At 42.1% G+C, this 22,269-nt stretch overlaps 1 protein-coding gene across 1 annotated transcript in view; it reads right to left on the reverse strand.

Annotated features, from left to right (window-relative positions):
• Positions 1-643: 643 nt before the first annotated feature.
• FBF1 (Fas binding factor 1) overlaps positions 644-22,269 on the reverse strand; it is a 43,778-nt gene continuing 22,152 nt past the window's right edge. Inside the window, exons 13-30 of the mRNA XM_018572458.1 lie at positions 21,879-22,103; positions 21,594-21,770; positions 20,389-20,478; positions 20,204-20,301; positions 18,528-18,571; positions 17,227-17,316; positions 17,045-17,145; positions 16,306-16,512; positions 16,115-16,222; positions 14,777-14,916; positions 14,518-14,636; positions 14,310-14,432; positions 9,415-9,600; positions 7,061-7,237; positions 2,192-2,329; positions 2,002-2,119; positions 1,476-1,594; positions 644-766 (exon numbers count right to left, since the gene is read on the reverse strand). Of these exons, the coding sequence (XP_018427960.1) occupies positions 686-766; positions 1,476-1,594; positions 2,002-2,119; positions 2,192-2,329; positions 7,061-7,237; positions 9,415-9,600; positions 14,310-14,432; positions 14,518-14,636; positions 14,777-14,916; positions 16,115-16,222; positions 16,306-16,512; positions 17,045-17,145; positions 17,227-17,316; positions 18,528-18,571; positions 20,204-20,301; positions 20,389-20,478; positions 21,594-21,770; positions 21,879-22,103 (2,341 nt within the window). The 3' untranslated portion in view covers positions 644-685. The remainder of the gene's footprint in view (positions 767-1,475; positions 1,595-2,001; positions 2,120-2,191; positions 2,330-7,060; positions 7,238-9,414; positions 9,601-14,309; positions 14,433-14,517; positions 14,637-14,776; positions 14,917-16,114; positions 16,223-16,305; positions 16,513-17,044; positions 17,146-17,226; positions 17,317-18,527; positions 18,572-20,203; positions 20,302-20,388; positions 20,479-21,593; positions 21,771-21,878; positions 22,104-22,269) is intronic.

A 22,269-nucleotide genomic window follows, 5' to 3' on the forward strand; every position in this document is an offset into this window, starting at 1 on the left:
GGCCATACAGTGGGGTGGCCCTATCTACAGCCACCAGAACCTCCTGACCGAAGCAGGCAGCAGCAGTGCCAGTGTGAAGCCTGTGCCAGCAGGAGATCCACTCGGCTAACAGTTTGTTGAACAAATGATTCCTTATACTGGACACGTGAGATTCTGTATCTCCCTTTTCTGTCATTAGGCTGAACTCAGAATACCCTGCTGCCATCCAGTGGCCATTAGTAGAACTGCGGTAGAATTGTTTTCATACGTTCTATCCCTGTTTTCCTTACTGTTCATATTAACGTTTTGTATGGTAAATCCCTGTTCATATGATCCCAGATGCCTTCAGAGGTCTAGCGGAGTCCATGCCTTGCCAGGTCAGGGTGGTTTTGGTGGGAAAAGGAGGATCTACCCAATATTAGGCAGGTGGTCATATTTTTATGGTTCATTGGTGTATGATCGTCATATAACCGTTTTTTAATTTTTTAAAATTTTTATTGTTCCCCCATCTTATTTAAAATTCAGCTTATGCCTCTTTGAGAAAGGACATCTGACATTTAGAGAAATAATGGAGAAAACAGAATAAGGTTTTTTTTTTATTTTGCCGGTATAAAAAAAATATACAAAACGTATTAAATATAAAATGCCAAGTCTTTTCTGTTCAAGATATGAAGTAAAATGGACATCTTGCTTTCAAGTAACATTCCTAGACTGTCTGAGAGCAGGAGATGTTCGATTTCTTTAAAGCTTCTAGGAAAAGTTGCTCATCTTCTAGGAAGTCACGGTCCTAAATGAGAATTGGCAAACGTGACCGGACAATTATCAGTAAAGTTAAATCGGAAAATTGTCACTCACACTAAGAAACAAAGTACACCAGTTATCTGCACATCCCTCTTTCTTCTACAGCACCACATAGATCTAAAACCCAGAGTCCTCTGTTATGCAGGTGGTTATGCTGTGGTCTGCAACCTGCCCTCTAATGCTTCAGATGCCTCCACATTGGCCAGTGATAGTACCAATTAAAGTAATGGTCCAGCAGTAAAAGCACAGAGGATGAGCGTGGACTGACTAGAACTCATGACCAGCAAGCTGCCTTGCTTTTTTTCAAAACAGAGATCCTGGGATGATCTAGAAGAAAGTGGGGGTGACACGAGGAACTGCCTGTTATTCAATATAACAGATTACTTAACTATTAACACCCACAGATTTGATTTAAAGCTAATCTGTCACAGTAATACAATGACTCAGTTAAAGCATGCATGTCACCTGTCCTCTGCAGTGCTTAATGATTACTCCTGCTACAGTACAGCACAGCAGGACACATCAGTCACAAAGAGGTATGTCAGTGAGAGCTATGGGACACGCATGAAATCAACACTCCTGAAAGTGTTGCTTTCCCTGCAGTTGACTCGTTATTATTTTTTGTTTTATAAGATTAGAGAAACAGATAAAACTGTTGCAAATTTACCAGCCTTGGTCACAAGTGTTATCCATACCCGCTGCGCTGAGAGCCTGAGAAGAGCCACCTTGGCATAAATATCGGATGTCTGAGGAGCTTTGTCCTGATGGATTCCTGAGATGGCAAATTTTCTACTGGGTACCGCAAAAGGCACACCTGAAACAGAGATCCTAATTGTAATTGCAATAGAACACAAGACAACACTGCATTAGTGATGAGATACAATAAAAGTACACATAGTTCTTGGAGGATTTCCCCTACATTTTGTCATATGCGTATTACTTTCTAAAGTTTTAATATATATTGAGGAATATATTACAATTGAAGTTTTCAATTGTAATTGCCAGAAGTTCAGCTTTACTATGTTAAACAGTGCTGGGATATTTAACTCACATCTATGCCAGTGATGCCGTATTTCACACAAATACCTGGATACAATATGACTTGAGGGCATAATGGTGTGAGGCATAGTGTAGATAGAGGTCGAGGTGTAGTGTATTGCCAAGGTAACTCATAGGACCCAGGTGCTAAACAATCTTGGTCACTGGTACAGATTGTCTTACCATTAAGATGCATGGGTTCAGCCAATGATGATGGCTGTGCCGCTTCTGTCTGCATTGTGGGCAGCCCCTGGCGTAGCTGGTTTAACTGTCTTCTCTGGTGGGCAAGATTCTTGCGTTCCTAAGGAATGTAACAAGCCGGGTAAAGACAATAGGCTCCCTCTAGCAAAAAATAAAATAAGTAATTGCTCACCTCCATCAGATGTTCCTCCTGCTGTCTGAGCCTCTCTAGTTGTTGCTGAATGGTCCTCAGACGGTCTTGGTGTCCAAATTCTACCTTCTTTGACTCAGCTAAGGCATTTTCTCCCTCTTCATGACGCTGTAAGGCAAGCTTGACAAAAGAGACAAGGTGTACATTTAATTGCTTTACATATTCCTACCACAAAGTGGCAGAGCAGCACTAGTTTCTGAGCAATGAACACTTATAGGAAAAGCAGACTGACTTCTGCTGGGTATTTTCCTCTACTAAAGAATTACAGTGAATTACATTAAAAAATAAACTCCATTTATATAACAGGCAACCTCGGTTAATTCAATATTGGATTTTGTACTCCCTGTAAAATCCTTTTTTTGGAGTCTTTTGAGGGACACAGGAAGTCTTTCACTTTAGGTAATACTGCTGCCTATGGGAGGATTAGAGGCGTACAAAACCCCCCCCCCCAAAAAAAAATGCCAGGCCCTGATAACCTCCCCAAAAACTGCCAGTCCATGATAACTCCTCCTAACAGCATACCTATGTTTTGTAGTAAAGCAGCGCCAAAAGCATGATCATAAACAGAGGAGTGGGACCTGTGTCCATCAAGGGGCTCCAAGAAAAGGATTTTACAGTAAAAACAAAAAACTATTTTCTTTATCCATTGAGGGAAACACAGGAAATCCTTAACATTTGGGGCATTCAAAAACAGTCTGAAGTTGAGCAACACAACAAACAATTGTTAACAGGTCCAAGTAAACAGAGAAGCGGGAACTGCCTGCAGTTCAAAGAGTCACCTGAAGGACCTTACTCCCAAAGCTAGCATTAGATGAGGCATTAACTTCCACCTGGTAGAACATGTAAACAGATGACGAGGTGGCAGTCTTGCAAATCTGGGAAACAATAGCCTCATACCAAACAGCCAAATAATCACTCACAGATCTAGTAGCGTTTGCCTTGAAAGGGAAGGGTGGAACCTGATGCTTGGATGGTGGGCTGTCTCAGTCACCGAGAAATTGTGCAATGAGAAGACAGAAGATGGAGAACCCTTATGGGTTCCACCCCGAATAACAAAAAAGGAATCTGTCATCCTGGGAAAAAAGCAGTGGCTGAAAGACTTTTACAGCCCGAACCACATACAGACAAAATGGTGTGATATTTCCTTTGGGTGAATTGGAGCCAGACAAAGGGGCAGAAGAACAATATGCTGGACGAGGTGAAAGTCAGAGACTACCATAGGCAGAAAGAAGTCCTAGGCAACAAGACCACCTTACAAAAACAGAAAAAGGTCCTTGCAAGATAAGGCCGTCACTTGGTGATGGCTACAAGGAACAACAACATTGTTTCTCAAAACCTAGGCCTCAACAGCCATACTGTTAAAGCCAGTGACTGTGAAGCAGGATGGTAAAATCAGACCTTGAGATAGGAGATCCATCATTCTCCCAAAGAGTCCCTCAGGTCTGCATACCATATTCATCTGGGCCAGTTGGAAGTAATGAATATCATTGTAATGTACAGTACTCCAGATTAATCCTGCTAAGAAGACAAGACATATTGATCCCACCGAGCCACCACAGCATCCACTGCTTATGCCAGGTGTAGTAGGGAGTACCAAAAATATTTAATCTTGACATAGACATGTTATCTACACAGGCTGAATATATACTCTTATATGCTTCTATATACTGATTTACATGATGACATAACCAGGATATTTCCCCTTTTTGGAGTAGTTCCCAAAGATATGGTAATTTGCAAATTGTATGTAAATGTTAAAGCCTATCCCCAGGAAAAAAAGGGGGAATCATAAGGCTCAACAATATCAGAGGATACAGAATTTCCCACAGGAGGGGATGCAATTTACTTTTGGGGAATAACTCCCAAGGTCAAGTTCTCACCAAGACAGGAATTGACAGGGATCCTAGGGTGCATGGAACCCAGGGAGACTTGGGTAGAAGTACACCTATGTGTAGTAGAACAGATATGGCTAGAGGCAGCTGGAATAGATACAAGCCCCAAGGTGTTAGACTGTAAACTAAAGGGGGTATCCTGAGCATCCAATTGACAAAGAGGCCTAATATTTGGTGACCAATTTGGATATAAAAACCCTCCCCTTTAAAACTTCACACCGAAGGCTCAACAGAGGAGTTAGTTGACCTCTGGGTTTTTGACGTACGACCTGAAAGGGAGTTGGACTCAGATCTACATGTAAGAAATACTAGGGCAGATGAAGTGGAATAGAAGGGTGGGGGCCCTCTGACCCTCCCGCATATCTCCTGTGCTTTGGCAGAAGCATATTCGGACAGTCCATGGTGCTGCTACTAACAGCGTAAAGAGCCGGCCCAAAGAGACAATGTCCCTCTAAGGGTAGACCAATCAGCTCTTTCTTGGATGTCTCATCAGCACATGTAGTCAGGAGTACCCTATGAATTTACACAGACAAGAGTCATATGCGAGACACAAGTTTGCAAGTTTGTAACAAGCAGTCACAACTAAAGCGCAGCTCCATAAATCTTCCCCAACCGCTCTATGACACGAGAGCCTACCCAAGCATAGGAGGCATCCTCTCTAAGAAATGTTATCCATTGTGACAGAGCAAAGTTACAGCTAACATGGGATGAAGGGACAAAACCAGTTGATCAAACAGGGATTTGGAGAAGGAATTTAACTTCCCGTCAGGGAAGTGCCAAAAGGCAAGCATACCATGGACCCTATTAGTGGTATACCTGTTGTGGTGGATCACTGGTGCATCCACATTTTGCACAGACCACCTATTTGTAAATCCTTTCTCAAAAGTAAATGCTCTGGCATATACTCAGTTGGGACCCAGCACCCTTGAGGGTGTTTCCAGTCTGTACAACAAGCTAGGAAATCCATAGTGGACACAGAGGTCCCTGTGAACATTGGGGAGGCCTCGGCCTCTTCTGACAGACCGAAAATAGATTTGGCAGATGACGACCATATTATAATATGGGTCCCAGGTTCCAGATTACAGGTGTTAGTTCCATTTGGGGATATTGGGTTAACACCCTTTAGAACCACTAGAGCAGTATAGGCTGAGATCACCTGTAGCAGTGGGACCTTGCTTCGCATGTCTTTGGTTTGATGAGGGTTTCAGATGGCCAGAGGTAACAGTGTCAATGTAGGTGGGCAGTGGAATTGAACCTGAGATCCACATTGTGCTTCAAGTAGGTATGCACCGATACAGATACTAGTATCGGTGCCAATACTGAGTATTTGGGCGAGTACTCGTACTCGCCCAAATGCTCCCAATACTTATCCAAATCCCGGAACTTCAGGTATCAGGAAGCCGGGCGGTGAGTCATTACACGCCCCCCCGGCTTCTAAATGGTCTTAGCCGACTTCTTTTTCTTAAGGGAACCCATACTGTTGACCTAGGGGCATTTATGCGAAGGTGAAGCAATTGTTAGACATTCTCTTACCTCATCAACTAATACCAAAATGTCACATAGTTTTTGGGGCAGGGTTGCAGTAGACAAAACCTCCTTAGGAGAAAACTTCTGAGAACATACACACCTCTACTACCACACCCTCCTCCTCTTCAATGTCCATCAATAAGGTGGAAGCTATGGTTGTGTTCCAAACCGATTTCAAAGGGGAAGGAGAAAAGGGCTACACTTGTACTTTCTGCAGTCGGATGCTTCAAACATAACAGACATTTGTCCCATAAAAGCATTCATCGAGGCCACTAAAAACTTCTTTAGTAAAGGCAGGAAGAGTGGGATACCACTGATGGGGAGATAGACGCATTAAGAAAGGGCAGCAAGCTAAACGTTGAGCTAACACAAATACTATATGTAGCTGAGTCCCCGGGGAAAACCTTAGGTAGCCCCCTGTGCCCATTCGCAGTAATATTGCTGGCTATCCCCTGTCCCCCCCCGTCTCTTTGCATTTAATGTCTGCTCCATTAGGGGGCACAACAGTACTCACAATACTTGGGGCAAACTAAAGGCGTTTCACACAAAAAATGTTGTGTGTGGAAAAACTATTTTTTAAAGGGCCAGCACCCATGGAGATTAGGGGTACCCAGGAGGGTGGCAGGGGAAGGGGAGGAGACTCACCCACCAGTAGCATTAGACATTCAACACGGGAATGGGGAATGTTCACAAACACTCAGCTTCACACTCACTTGGGATGAGAATACACCCTTCTCCAGGAGGAGGTCTTCAGGGATGGGGTTACACAAGTATGGATACGCCACTGCCCTGGACCTGTATAGCAACCTGTAGCTAACTCAACGTGCTGTACCGCCTGCTGAGGTGGGGGTCTAATGCAGGATCCAGTGCCAAAAGCAACATTACAGGCCAGCCCAACATCTTCATTCCTGTGGGGTCCGGGTACAGTCCCCGAAGCTGCTGCCGTGGAGCTGAGAGGTCGACAAAGATCTTGTTTAAAGAAACACAGGTAACTGAATTATCATACAGCTCCCTCAGTAGAGAGGAGACATCCATCACCTAAGAAAACTAGCAAACTAGGATTCTAACAGCTCTGGCCAGTGTTCAATCACCTGATGATAACTCCATATTACCCAGTTGTCTATTGTCATGTACTGTATGATCAAGAAAAAGTTTTCAATCTCATAGAACACTAGTAAAAAAACTGATAAATCCTGGGTAGAGGAGGAGTTATACTGGGGGCTGGCTTAAAACCTTTCTGTTTGTATTTGTCCAAACATCCTGAAGGTGACAGCATAACCTGGCTATTTCCAAAATCATGTATCCCTCATTGGACAATAACCAAAACAGAGCTGAAGAAAAGACATTCATCATCCTAGAACACCAGCAAAAGAGTTGCGGCATGCTGGATGTTAGTAGGATGTTAGCACTAAAGCTTTGTGTAAGTATGTACCTTGCTCATGCTCTCCACTTCCTCGGCCCGCTGGCGGACACGCATTGCAGTGGCATACACCCGATCTTTCTCAAGTCGTAGCTCATGCCTCTCTTTCTCCAGTGCCTCCCTGGCTGCAGCCATCTGCTCTTCTTTGTTGCGCAGTTCAGTGGCCTGCACCTTTACCTCTGCCTGTTCCTGAAGGAGGGGAAAAGTACACAGATACATATTAATTTTGTATTTTATTATAGATAGCTAGTTAATACTTGACCAGTAAGCTTTTGCTCCTTACTGATTGGAGAACACTATCTTTGACTTAGAAAGGGGCATGTCGGACCTCTGCAGAGAGCCCATTCCTTCTGCACAGGGCTCAAGGCTCCTTCTCTGCAGCATGCTGGTAGGGGGCAGGCGTTTTTTTTTTTACTCCTTCTGTGGCTGCTTTCTAGGGCTGCAACTAACGATTATTTTCATAAGCAGATACATTTTTTTTATCAATCGGATGGAAAAAAAACAAAACATCTTTTATTTAAAATAAAATACACAAATGCAGTATTACAAACCTAAAGTTTACTTCAGAATAAAACTGCAAATTTTTTTGCAATCGCACTGCACAGTTCAGTGAAGGCAATCAAACTGCAGGCGGGAGGCACATTTGGGTGCTATTGAAATGAATGGTACTGCGACGCACATCCTGCAGCAGAATTTGTCAGGCCAAAATAAAAAATGACTTTTTTTTCCCACTTTTTTTTTTTCCATAATAACGGTTTGTATTATATTACAATTTTTAATTCGTTTCATTGATTTAAAATAATCTGAATTGAAAACCTCCAAGCCAATATAATAAAATAACCAAACTTTTTTTTTTTGAAATAACACACCAAAATTTTTCAAAAAATACAATTAAATATAAGATTGTATATATGTATATAAATATAAAAGCCCAGTCATCATTTTAGAGTTAGCCATGAATATTGGCCGGAGAATTATTGCTCTCACTCTGGCACACACATGACATGTGCAGCACAATCGTCATCTTCAAACGCACCCGACCTGCTTTTGTTAGTATGAGCACAATCGCGGGTCAGGGGACTTTACTTTTTTTTTGGTATTTTTAATTTTATTAACTTTAACTTCATTGCCATCATATGGGGGGGCCATCACATAGAGGACATGTGAGGACCTCTATTAGGCACATATTGCACAGTGATGGTGCACACCCAGCACACTGTCGCTATGCAGGGGGTGATACAGTGAGCTATTAAAAAACACTGTATGGCTTCTTCTTTTCTCTCCCCTGCAATCAGGAAGTGAACACCGAGGGAACAGAGAAGTGCAGACAGCAGAGCAGCACAAAGCTGGCCCCTTTCTCTGTTGAGTGACTGTCTGGCCACTCATTACTGCCTCCTTCCCTCTCCTCTTCTAGGCAGGGGAAAGCAGCAGCTTTTTCCAGCTCATTCTCTCTTTGTTAAGCGTCTGTCCTGACGGTGAGCAGAGGGAATCAGTCAGCCCGATGTGCAGATCTGCACCTGGTCAGACCAGGCGTAGATCCACGGCCAATATGTGCACTACACTGTAGCGTAGGTATTTGTTCATAGGGCAAAGAAACTGCCAAACACCTGTGACAAATCACATTTTGCGATTTCTCCAGATTTTGGCTTACATGTTGCAAATGATCTCCATAGGCACACTATGTGGATGATTTATAACATATCGAGTGTGCATTCCATGTGCGCCATAAAAGACATTGAATCAAAAATAGCTTATTGGGCCTACAGAATTCATAGTACAGCATCCACACATCCTGTTCACAAGTCTCAACCCAGTTTTCATCTTTCCAACGTGCTAAAGTGCATTTCCACTTTTGCAGCCAAACTGAGATAACACTTATTTTATATTTGTTACATTATCCCAGTCACATTGCGCTGTGGTGCGGGGACCTGTATGGAATGTAGACATTGTACACTACCAATGAAGGAAAACATGTAAACAATGACGGCTCAGGCAATGTGCAATACAACGCATACTGCCAGAGCTGCCAAACACAGCATTTTCGTGGATGGGCTAGTGTAAACAGGCCCTTACACTGAAGTGATTGCAAGGAATAGACTGTGAGGCATGCTATATAATTGTTTTACTTCGGTAAACCAGATGTGCCATGGAACCCATACAGTGGAAAACCAGAATAGGGATTGGTATTTAACTTGGTTGCAGAAAAGAAACAGTAATCATAAATTGCAAAACTGGAATTTCTCAGGACAAATGTTATATCGATTTTTTGCAATACACATTGACAATATTTTGGCAAGAACAGAAATGGGACATCTAGAAGGTTGCAGCGAGAGTCTTCAGATATGGTTACACCATTACTCATTTACCTTAGCAAAACTGAGAAAGGCTCCCTCTCGCTGGGACTCTGACACCTTAGCTCTGGTGATGTCATTCTCCACCCGCTCCTTGCTCAGTTTCTGTTGGGTGTGAAGCTCTGCCCACTCAGCCGCAAGCTTCCTGCGTTCTTCTGCACAATGCGTCATAACTGACTGCTGTTCCTCAAGTAAAGCACTCTGTACATAAGGTGATAGACCATGAGACAGTGAAACTTCAGGCAATTAGAAAGGATCTATTACATAATCTAATCAAATTTTAGCTACAAAACTGTGAATTGATGCCCAAAAACACATAATACACAGATGTGCCAACAAAAAAGGTACATATAGTAAAAGCCAAACAGCGGCATCATAAAAATGTTTTGTGCAAAACTTATACGCAGACAACCAAAAAGAGGCTTTTGTTCCCGTAAAATCCTTTTATCCGAGTCCATTGAGGGACACAGCTCTAAAGAATTTTGAGACGTAGGGTTTATGCTGCTGCTGCCTCTAGGAGAAATGAACACTAGGCAAATTAAAAGCCTGTCACGTTAAGGACTAAAGCCCACTCACCTCACACCTGCCAGTTGTACCAAGCAGTACAAAGGAATTTGAGGGGAGGCAGCTGTTCCCCTAAATGGACTTCGGAAAATAAATTTTATGGTAAGAACAAAATCCTATTTTTTCTATCGTTCATTGAGGGATACAGCTCTGAAAAATTCTGATAGGGACTTTCAAAAGCAGACCAAACAGAGGGGTGGAGACTACAAGAACTTGAACACATAAAATATCAAAAGTACACTTAAACAGGTGCCTGAAACCTCAACTTTATTGTTTCTTCTGTGAACAGAAGACAAAAGTTGCAGCCTTGCATAACGGAAGCTTGATTTTGAAACGCCCCAAGAAGTACTAACTGCCCTTGCAGAATAAGCAGAAACAAGAAAAGGTGTTACCCTGTCCCGCAACTCATAAGCTTGAATGTCAAGCTTTGTAGGCCTTTCTGGAAGAACAAATAAAGAGTACGAGTGTAGAAAGGAAGCTGTAGATAAGAGATAAACACTAATAGCCTGCACAATATCCAAACAATGAAAAGGCATTTGTCTTAGGATGAACAGGAGCTGGACAAAGTGAAGGTAAAACAATGTCTTCATTTCAATGAAAAGGTGAGACTACCTAGGGTGCAAAGGAAACCTATGGTCAATCTTGACCCTATAAAGAACAAAATAGGGTTCCTTACAAGACAAAGCAGGCAATGTTGGCTACTGAGAAAGTTTGCCTGCCAGTTTCCTATTCCTGGAATGTGCACTGATGAAATCGCCGAAACTAAATCGATTTAATCGATGATAATTGATAATGAGAATCATTGTCCAAAAACAGGGATCAGTGTCGTAGGGTAAACGCAAAAAAACTTTTGCTTTGGGGGTTCCACCAAAAAGCAATTACATCAGATAGCTCTGTGTATCTGAATGGAAAACACAGACACTTGAGACAGCAGATGACAAGCATCAAGAAACTCAGCACATATAAAATGAGAAGGAACATTCATCTGATCCACACAATCAATAACATGTGGATCAAATCCAGCAGTCACCTGTTCTGTACTTAAAGATTTTGTCCAAGTAGCCAAAGTCTGGGAAATAAGGACCATAGTCAATAATGGTTGAAGAGCTAAAGTGGGCACTTAGTCTCTATTCACACCAAGGCAACAGCGTCTCTGTGTGTAAAATGTGCGTTGGAATTTCTTGTGTTGAGAGTTTTGTCATACTTAGTTTGAGCGTCAATACGCCCAGGTGTGAACAGTGACTTAGATAAGTGTCACCAATAGTTTTTTTCCCAGTAAGCCTGAGCAGAAGGCAGACATCCCAACTCTCCCGGACGCTCCCGCTATTAGTTAGCGGCTCCCGGCCTGCCCGGGAGAGTAACACCAGAATCCCCAGGTTATTACTGGCCTGACCGATAAATGATGAAGACAGGTACACGAGACCGCAGGACGAAGCTAAAGTACTGAGACCAGAAATGACCTGATTCATGACGAGAGAAATGTCCAGGATTTAACTTATCCGGCATGAACAGCTAGCTCAAGAGATACCCACAATTAATAATAGCTGGTATGAATCAACTAGCAGCTCTTGGTAGTAGAATTGTCAATGAAGAAAAGACATCCATTCTCCCGAGGACACCAAGCAAAACTGGAAGGTGTACTTTATGTTCCTAAAGTGACAGGCTTTTAATTTGTTTGCCTAGTGTCCATTTCTACTAGAGGCAGCAGCCTACATCTCAGAATTCTTCAGAGCGGTGTCCCTCAATGGACATTAGAGAAATCAAGGTTGCATTACATCAAGCAGTAGGGCAAGAGCACATTGGCAAGCCAGGAAAATGCTGAAAGTGATGGGCAGACGCATAGTATATGCTGTGCCTTTAGAACTCCTTTTAAGTTATAAAAAAATGGGAAAATGCGCATGTATGGCAGAAATGTACCAAGTATGTTTTTTTTTTACGTGAAAAATTATTTAACAAAATTTTATTTTTACTTTAAATATACTTAGCTAAACTCCTTGTAGCAAGGAAAGACATGTTTGTAATGGCAGTTGCAGTAATAATGATAAAATAATTCATAAGTGAAAGTAATAGTTTGAAGAAATACAGAAGAATGTTATTTTTACTACCAAAGTACAAAACACAGCTGTGTCACGTGACAGTTTTTACAGAAATCCTGGAAGGTCTATAAAATATATTTCCCCATACTACTTTACATAAACACATTCCACATTTATAGGTACCTTCTGCCACCATATAAAAATAAATTGACTCAGGTCTTCCGATGCCACATATTTGCAGCGGTGTTATGGTTACACTGGCATGTGCATCTGCCAGCCAATATATAGGTTAGGTCGTGTATACATTGTTGGTCCCTCATGTGTAAATGGACTGCTGGCACACAGTAAAAGACATAAATCACCTTCATTATAAACAAAGGAAAGCAGTCTACAAGTGCGTAACATTAACACTATATGGTTTATCGTTATATGGAGCACACCGCAGAACTATGTTAATGGAAAAGCAGGTCTAAATATTTCAGGTCATTAAACATTGTTATGGAGTGAATTCTACCGGTTTTATTGGAAAGGCCGAGCCATATGCTATCTACTTAATCTTGACAATAATACTGGAGTTCACTGTCACAAAGAATGCAGCTGGGAACACTTTAGAATGTGTTATATATTAAATTGATTCCAATATTGTCCTTGACCCACTGACTCAAACCTATTATGACAGATATATTTTGTCAGTAAAAGGCACAAGTCATCTTTGCCACACCTATTATTTGTGAACAGGAATATTGTACTGTTGGGGCATAGCAAAGGTCAAATGAAGACAGCTTTGGACAAAGCACAAAATGGTTTAATTAGCATGTCGTATTAAAAGCCATTTACAGTATTATGCTACAAGCCTGTTGAGTTAGTTTTTTTTTTTAGATTTAATAAAAAAAAATATTATTATACTCAGGCATGCACCAATAGCGATTTATCGGTATCGAGTACGGAGTACCGATATTTTTTTTCCGGTACTTGCCGATACCGAAACTGGAAGTACCCATTAAGGAAGCCAGGCAGCATGCACTGACTCGCCACCTGGCTTCCTGATTAGCCAGGAAGCTGGGCGGTGTGTAAAGACTCGCCACCCAGCTACCCGATTAGCAGGCAAACCACCTCCACGCTTCCTCGTCACCAGGTGATGAAGAAGCGTGGAGCCGGCTTTCTGACCAATCAGGAAGCCGGGGAGCGGGTAATAGCTCGCAGTCCAGCTTCCTCATTGGCTATCTTCCGACCAATCAGGAAGCTAGGCGGTGAGTCATTACACGCTGCCTGGCTTCCTGATTGGCTGGGAAGCCGGCTCTATGGTCCTTCGTTACCAAGTGACGAGGGAGCATGGAGCCGGCTTCCCGCCCAATCAGGAAGCCGGGCAGCATGTAATGACTCGCTGCCCGGCTTCCTGATACGGGAAGTTTGGGTATCGGGCTAGGCATTGGAGCATTTGGGCGAGTACGCTGAAATACTTGGTATCAGCATAGATACCGATACTAGTATCGGTGCATCACTAATTATACTTAATAAAAAATGTTATGACCAGAACAAAATAAAAAGCCACAAACTTTAATATACATTTGTTTTTACAAGCTGGAGTTACTCTTTAACCTTTTTTCTGCCAGAGCCTTTTTTTCTTTGCCTTTCCCTTCATTTTTGCACACATGTTAAAAATCACATTTATGCCTGAAGATTACTTAAAACCTTCAAAATATCACATGTTTTCTGAAAGCAGAGGCACTGTTCTGCAAGGGGCATACACCTAATGAGAGTTAGACAGCACAGCATGTTTTAATTAAAAATGTTTGTCTTGAGTTCTGCTTTGAATGTGTTTAGCCTTGAGTAGTGTTGGCAAGAGATAGAACCCTGGTCAGATTTTTGTTTCTATCTCCATTAGGGAGATTTTCCTTAATTTCCTGTATGGCCGCCAGGGAAAAAGTATGCATAATCTTAATTGGGGAGAAAGGTTAGAACCTTTGTCAGGTTTGTTTTGTTGTCTATATTCCTGTTGGAGAGATCACCCAAGCAAGTGGTCACCAAGCAGAAGACTCCTCATAGCCATTTCTAATGCCTCGATACTAAAGTAGGATTAAAAACAAAAAAAGGTTATGGTTGGAGCTTGGCATTACTTTGGATCAAGCACAGAATTTTCACCAACAGAGTCCCTAGTAGAAAAAAGAATCTGGATAGATTGATGCTTTAAAGGTATACTGTAGAAAACAAAACCTGTCACTGTTGTGAAAGGGCAAGTATTAGTACTATTATTGGTATTGAGATATCCCTAACTATATATATCATCCAGGTAACAAGATATTTTCCAACCTTTGCATTTTCCAGTTCTTCTCTCTCCTGGGCTATTTGTTGGGTCATTATTCTTTTTTGTTCCTCTAGAGAACGCTGTATCGAGTCCATTTTGGCCTGTTCTGCAGACACTCTCCAACGTTCCTGTTTAAATAGTGTTGTTAAGCCCATGTATAGCACAAGCAGTGAAGAGAACAATAGTGACCAGACACAAAAATGCCATTTCTACCTGTTCCAGCAGGCGACTCTGCTCACTCAAGCGAGTCTCCATATTGGTGATGATCATACGCAAGCTGTTCCGTTCCTCTTCCATGTCTTTCTGCTGCCGTGTCAAACGCTCCTGTAGTGCTGAATCAGAAAACAGGGACACTTGGGCTTGTGCTAGCAAAGATGAAAGCCTTGAGAAATGCTTCAAAGGAATTCGAATTTTACGTTCCCAGATAACAGTGTATGGTGAATATTGGTTATATGATCTATGGAAGGTATACCTCGAAGCTGTCCCTCCCTCTGCCGTGCTCCAAGTTCCATCTCCTGGGAAGTGTTCATCTGGGTGTTCTCCACTCGCACGGATAGATCGCTCAGCTTATGAGAGAAAGCCTCCATCTGTTCAATAACTCCATTTAACGACCTGAGAAAAACCACATAAAAGTGATTACCATAAAGAAAAACATTTTTACTTACTTATTAAATTAAAATGTCAATCTAAAGTCAATAAAATACATCCCTGCTGGCGAGATTCACCTCCTCTCCTGGGGCCACTGTTTCCGGTACAGAACATGATGACAAACCCAAAATTTTGAGTTGTTGTAGGAACAAAAGGTTACGGTAAACCTTTCAATGGGTAAACCCGTTTTGGTCATAAGTCTAATAGGGGGTATCCAGTTGCTTTAGAGAGATCTCCCTTGTTGAGTCTCTTGGACAAGAGGCAGGAAACAGGCAGGTAAAAAACTGCCAGGTGTCTTAATGGGTCATTATTCTATTCAAAACAAATGTTGGCTTTACACACACTTTAATCATATGCAACTAATATGAAGTCAGGTTAAGATTGACCATCATAGTAATGGTTTCTACGGGCTTTATTTAGTAAAATAGTGCAAAAACCAAGGATTGCTGGATTTCCCCATTTCGTATTGCTCATGGTAAACATAGCAGACACCTAGAGCGGCTGCATGGTCCAAAATCCTTGTAGTGAAAAATGAATCTGGGTCTGAGAAAGACAAACCATAGTTGTTGCTTGCAAGACCTTCCAAATAAAATTTCCTTTAACAGTAAAAAAACTGTGTGAACCAATGATCAGGTAGCAGCCTTGCATATTTCAGCCACAGAAGACAGATATCCAAATGTTAGTGGGCCTTTAGTAACCAAGTGTCTGTGACTCATGTATGCAAGTTATTGATAGGTCAATGAGCACAGAATGGCTTGCAGTTTTACATTGTAGAGCTAGATAGCTACTCTCCAAGTACCTTGAATACTAAGGCTTACTAGGACTACTAGAACATCCACTGGCATTGTCAATGTGAAGTCACGAACAGCCAACTGAAGGAAACTATTGGGAAATGAAGCTACCGGAGGAGGTAAGTTTTGTATATTTGGGGAGTTAACACGTCTTTTCTAGTGGATAGCTTGGTATGTCAGACACTCAACAAGTTAATCACACTGTGTGAGGCACCTTGGTGTGAGGTAAATGTTAACAATGAGGCCTTGTCATTTTACATTAGGGTCCAGAAGAGACTGGCTATACCCCTTATCTAAAGAAGAACACAACCAGCATGAGAAGTGAAAGTGCAATTCTGCACAAGATTTGTCAAGAAGCAGCACCAGTTAACCTCGTCTGTGATGAAGCGCTGGTCACTGCATCAATTTCCTGCTCTTTCAGCCGTTTTAGTCGCTGCAGCTGCTCTTCGTGGTCTTTGCACATTTCCTGGACAGACAGCCTGCAGGAAGGAGGACATATCAAACCATGCTGATAAGTATCACACCAGATAGGAAACAGATAATTCCAAGCCTGGCTACTCACCTCTGCAGCTCCCTGATACGTTCTATCTCTTTGTCCTTCTCCTGCTGGAACTCTGTCAGCTTACGCTGATACTGAGCGAATAGTTCAGCTTTCTCACTTTCTGCACTCTGGCAGCGGGCAAGGTATTGTAAAGAAAGCTCCTGGTTCTCTTTCTGTATGCGTTCCTCCCTTTGACGGGCAGAATCCTCTACTAGCTTCAAGCGATTTCTGCATATAATGGGTGCAAAAATGTAACAATGTAAGAAAATTATCTGAAACATGGAAGTATTAATCGTCAACATTGAGGGCCCATTCACACCACATCCAGATCATCTCCAGACCAGACTGTTTCCGGACCCAAAATGCATCCTAATGGATACCTATGCCATTTCTTGCCTCTGTTCACACCAGCGCAGTCCGTTCCAGAACAAAAAAATACTGCATGTCTCATTTTGTCTGGTCTGGAATGCACTGGAACTGCGAGCACCATTTTCTGGACCAGATCTGTACTACTGTATATCTCAATCAGTTTAAAAACAAATTAAAAATAGACCACAAACCATTCTAGTTCCCCTTAAATATCAAAGACTTATTCAATAAACGTGCTAGGAGCAAAGTGCAGTACACATCGCAACCTATCACATTGAATCTTGTGGAGGTTTGATCTCAGCAATGTGAGCTCTGATTGGTTGCTGTTGGTTTCTACACTTTACAGCGTGCATAGTTTTGTGGATAAGGCCATTCGTTTCTTGTGCTATACCTTTGTGCATTCTCTATGAGCTCAAGATCTTCTTTGTGTCTTTGTTGTAGTGTTTCTAACAACATATTTTGCTGGTCCTTCTGTAGCTGAAGCTTTCTGATCTGTAATCAATAGAAAAAAATATGTTAGCCCTCCTTCTTCTAGAAATACACAAAATTGTGAATTTACACCTGAATTAATACCTGGGCCTCCAGATCCAATATCCTGCTCTGTAACTGCAGCATCTCCCTTTGGGAGTCCTTGTCTAGTGCTTTGGACACGGCAGGAACAAGCTGCAAAAAGACAGAAAAGAGTAATTTGTCTAAGCAGTATTGCTGGGTTCTTCAGAAGAACAAGGCCATTTGAGTCTTTAACCAGTTGACATCCGCGGTGTTAAACCCCCTTCCCATCCAGGCCATTTTTCAGTATTCAGCGCTGCGGTACTTTGACTGACATTTATTCCGTCATGCACCGCTGTACTGAAATGAATTTTATACCCTTTTTTGGGGACAGATAGAGCTTTCTTTTGGTGGTATTTATTCACCACTGGGGTTTTTATTTTTTTACTATATTAAAGGAAAAATTACCGAAATGTTATTAAAAAAAACAGTTTCCCCTATATTAAATGATAAAACATTTATTATTACCCAATTTGTTGGTAAAATATAAGAGACGGGGTCACGTCGAGTAAATAAAAAGCAAAACAAACGACAAACGCACTCAACAATTTGTTAACGCAAACCCAATCTGTTAGATTTTACAGAAAAATGGGTATATATTGTGTTGTGTGCACTAAAATTAATTGAAGGGAATTTATTGAGACTAGAGCAGAGAGAATCTGGAGCAGTTGCAAATGGCAACCAATCAGCTTGTATCGTCTGCTTGTTCAGTTATGCTTTGAAAATGAAGAGAGTAGATGATTAGTTGCCATGCACAGCTGCTCCAGTTTTAATACATTCTGCCCATTGAAGTGTATTTGCTTCGCTAAAAGAATTCATTTGATAAACATTTGTGCAAATAACATGCAACATAAACATTTCGACTGTAGTTTTCATTCTACAGGGCTAATGCGTTCAGAAAATAAATAATTGCCTGGGGGGTTTGAAGCAGTCTAGCCATAAAATCAGATTTTAACAAGTGTGTGCAAAAATGTAAAAATTGCTCCAGTTGCGAAGTTGGTAAAAATTGAGGTTTTTGTTGCATGTATTTGCAAATACATGTGAAGCCAAACTTCCACAACAAGTCACTTCTGTGACGTGAGGTCCCACTGATCTCTGAGCTTTTCTAACGAGATAGCCAGTGATATCAATGTTTAAGATCGACATATTGGTGCTTCAAGAAAGCTGCTCGAAGCTGACTGAAAGCTTTGTAAATGTTTCCTATGCACAATACTCTTCAGACTGACATTTTTAAGCTGAAGTGTGCGACAACAAAAATTCTGTCCAAGCTTCAATAACAAAAAACCTTCAAAACCAGCAAAAATAAAAGTACAATGTGGACACACCTGAATTTGGTCTCTGCGAAAATCTGAAGGTCCAGCTAAAGAAACTATAAAAAAAGAATGCATAGATTACTAAACATATCACAAGTTAGATCAAATATATTTCTAAAACGGAATAACTATCCCTAGTATCAGTATTTTAATCGTATAGATGTGTTAAAGTGCCATATGCAGTCAGCATGCAAATACAGTAGTGACTATGCCTCTTTTCTATCTGCTGAGTACTGCAATAAGCTCCCATTCATACCTGAGCGTTCCGTGAACACGTGGCAAACACGCACAAAAATGTGCACTTTGACGCTTGTTCGCGAAACATGCTTTCTATGCCATTACCAGTTAATGGCACCTCAAACATGGCCGGGCAAATTAGCAGATTTGGCTACATGCACTACATTCCCATGTTTGTTTCGTGTGCAGGAACGCACTAAAACCAATGTGTACATGCAGAAAATAGGGTTGCACTGATACCGATACTCGATACCCAGTATTTGGGCGAGTAGTTTTAGTAAGCCGGGCAGCGAGTCACTACATGCTGCCTGGCTTCCTGATTGGCCGGGAAGCCGGCTCCATGCTCCCTCATCACTTGGTGTAACACGACACTTGTTCCTGGTACACCTAGCTGTGAATGTGGACTATGTAATGAATCACCGCCTAGCTTCCCGATTGGTCGGAAAGCTGGCCAAACAGGAAGCCGGACGGCGAGTCATTACACGCCCCCAGGCTTCCCGATTTGCCAGAAAGCCGGCTTCATGCTTCCTCGTCACCTGGTGACAAGGGGGCTGGAACCGGCTTCCTGGTCAATCAGGAAGTCGGGTGCCGTGTAATGACTTGCTGCCTGGCTTCCTGATTGGTAGAGAAGCTGGTCTCATTCTTCTACATCACCTGGTGATGAGGTAGCATGGAGGCAGCTTCCGTGCTAATCGGGAAGCCAGGTGGTGAGTCTTTACACGCTGCCCAGCTAATCAGGAAGCCAGGTGGCGAGTCATTGCACGCCACCTGACTTCCTTAATGGGACTTCCGGTATCGGTATTTGGTTTCGGCGAGTACCAATAAAAAAAATATCGGTACTGAAAAAACGGTATCGGTGCATCCTTAGCGCCAAACATGGGAACGAAACACGCACGAATGCATGAGAACACAACACTTGTTCCTGGTACGCCTAGGTGGGAATGTGGACTATGTTAAAAAACATTGTGCTGGCAGCACTAGAAGAGTCAGATTGCTGTTCTTACCCAACTTCCTCTTAACACTGCTGAAATCAACAGCTCTGCTGAGACTGGGAACAATGTTAAATACAGCAGTGTTTAGTCGGGTATGTCCGATTGCAGCAGATCTGGATGTGAGAGAGGTGGGGTCCACAGGTTTAACTATTGCTGCAGCACTTAGCAGTATAAAAAAAGAAGCACATTTATTACTATACATGCAGCCCGATTGCATTACAGCAATACATTAAAAGCGTTTAGTTGGGTTTTAACACTGTATTTTATTTCACAATGTGTTTCATGGAATTGCTTGGATCGAGGCTTTCCTGAGGCAGTTGGCAGATGTGGCATAACCAACAGGAAATTGACATTGTTATTCTGAAAAGCTCACAAAAATAATTTATATAAATGTGACGTAGATCGAAAAGCAAGTTGAATCTCCTGGCCCTTTAGCTTCTTTAGGATAAAGAAGTGTACCTGTCTCACGATTTCCCTTCTGTTTTGGAATTGCAGGATTAGTGGAAGAATTCCCGGAAGGAGTTACTTTTCTAGGACTTTCCCAAGGTAGAGGGCTCCTATGTAGAGAAGTGAACATGAAAAAATGAGTTTACATGGTGAAGATTAATAGCTTAGTAAAAACAAATACACACAGTAATACACACCGAGATACTTCTGTTGTAGCTGGTACGTCACCTCTAACTGTGCTGCTAGGACCATACTGCTGAGCAGTACTTACTGATACAACTGGGGCTCTGAAAAGAGAAGTTGCAACAAATTTTACATAATCATTACACAACACACATATTCAATTCTGCTGTTGATTTCTTAGGCCCCTTTCACATTCCGTGAATGGATCCCCTCCAGATTGGAGCGGTATGGATCAGATATCACCGCTGTTAAATCCGTGTCCGTCAAACTGAAATGACTGGACCCCATGGGGAATCGGATGTAAACGGACATGTGTCCCTTTACATCAGATTAACCCAAATCAGATCTGTTGAAACGAACACTGTTCCATTTGTTTTTCCAGACCTGGCTGGAATCGGTTAGACTCAGCTGCCCATAGACTAGCATTAGGCATCTGATCGGGTTGGCCAGCAAAACTGACAGGTGGACTCGATCGGACCACCCCTGTGAAAAGGGCCTAAGAGTTTATTCTCATTTCTGTGTTGTGGTAAAGCACATAACGTGTGTTGGTGTTTTGCTGTACTTTTCATTTTGAATGGCACCCCTATGCACTAAGGCAATGCGTCTGCATTGCAGCACACAACAATATACAGTAGTATTTTACAAAAAAAGGGCTGAGTCATTTTTTTCCCATGCTGGGGTGCATTGGCAGCCCAATAAAAATAAATGGACTGCCATAACCCAAGTTAGTGCATAGATGTACTGTAAATGGGCCCTAATGCAGAGGTGCATGCTGATATGATTTATAGTGAAGGGGGTAAAGGTCCACTGTAATTGAAAACAACGACCCTAGAATCATTCCCATCACTCTGGTATGAACAGCAATACCCAATATGTGTTGCACAGTTGTTGCTTATGTACGTCCTCGGTATACCTTTATATTTGTATGTGTGTGGCCCCACCACTTTACATTTTTTGTAAACTTTTTTTAACTTAACTTTATTTCTACTATCACAGAGGGACTTAAGTTGAATCCTTAACTGGAAATGACTCATCCCTGAATGGATTTCCCTCCCCTTTTGATCTCACCGCACTTTCTTTTTTGTCCATGGGACAGAAAATGGAGGGAAATCTCCCTAATGGGACACAGATGGTAAAAAAAAAAAAAAGATTTTAACTCCCTTTTTAAACTTTTGGCTTTAGACATACTTTCATTTATGTATATGGTAAGAATACTAACCCCCTTCCAGAATCCTCTTTTAGTCCATTTTGAGTCTGCCCTGTTTGTTCTTCTACCTTCTCTTGCTTCTGGGCTTTCTTACGAGCCAAGGCAGAAAGCAGCCACTCATCTTCCTCTTGGGGGACAGTAGGAGTCTCAGAACTGGTGCCCCTTGGCTGAGGTGTTGGCTCACCAACTCTTGGCACAGGCGTAGTCTCAATGGCTCTTGGCGGTGGTGTAGCCTGATTGGCCTTTGACTGGGGTGTAGTCTGGCTGGTTCTTGGCTGAGGAGAGGTTATAATATCCGTTTTTATTCCAGGTGGAGGACGTCCAGCAGATCGTAGTGTTGCAACGGAAGCCTGGGGTGGTTCTTTTAAAGGAATTGAAGGAGACAGATCTGGTACATCATCATCTTTAAGTCCCAACCAATCAGCCCCAGTCATTGCACCATGAGCTGGACTGCGAGCAACTGGGGTGGTAGTGAGCGACCTTGCCTCAGATTTCAAGTTTTCATTCCCATCGCCAGAAAATCTGTTTGTTAATCAAAAGAAAAAATGCAGAGATAAAAGGAGCCCCAACAGACTCATTAAATGCAGCAACCAATAAGATTTGCCTTTTGCATGGGTTTGCCATTGGCCATTGGTTGGTAACACCTCATAGCTAGTGATATGTGGAGGCTTGGTGTGAACCAAGCCCA

Source organism: Nanorana parkeri, unplaced genomic scaffold, assembly GCF_000935625.1.
Source record: "Nanorana parkeri isolate BGI_ZX_2015 unplaced genomic scaffold, ASM93562v1 scaffold2040, whole genome shotgun sequence".
Taxonomy (NCBI): domain Eukaryota; kingdom Metazoa; phylum Chordata; class Amphibia; order Anura; family Dicroglossidae; genus Nanorana; species Nanorana parkeri.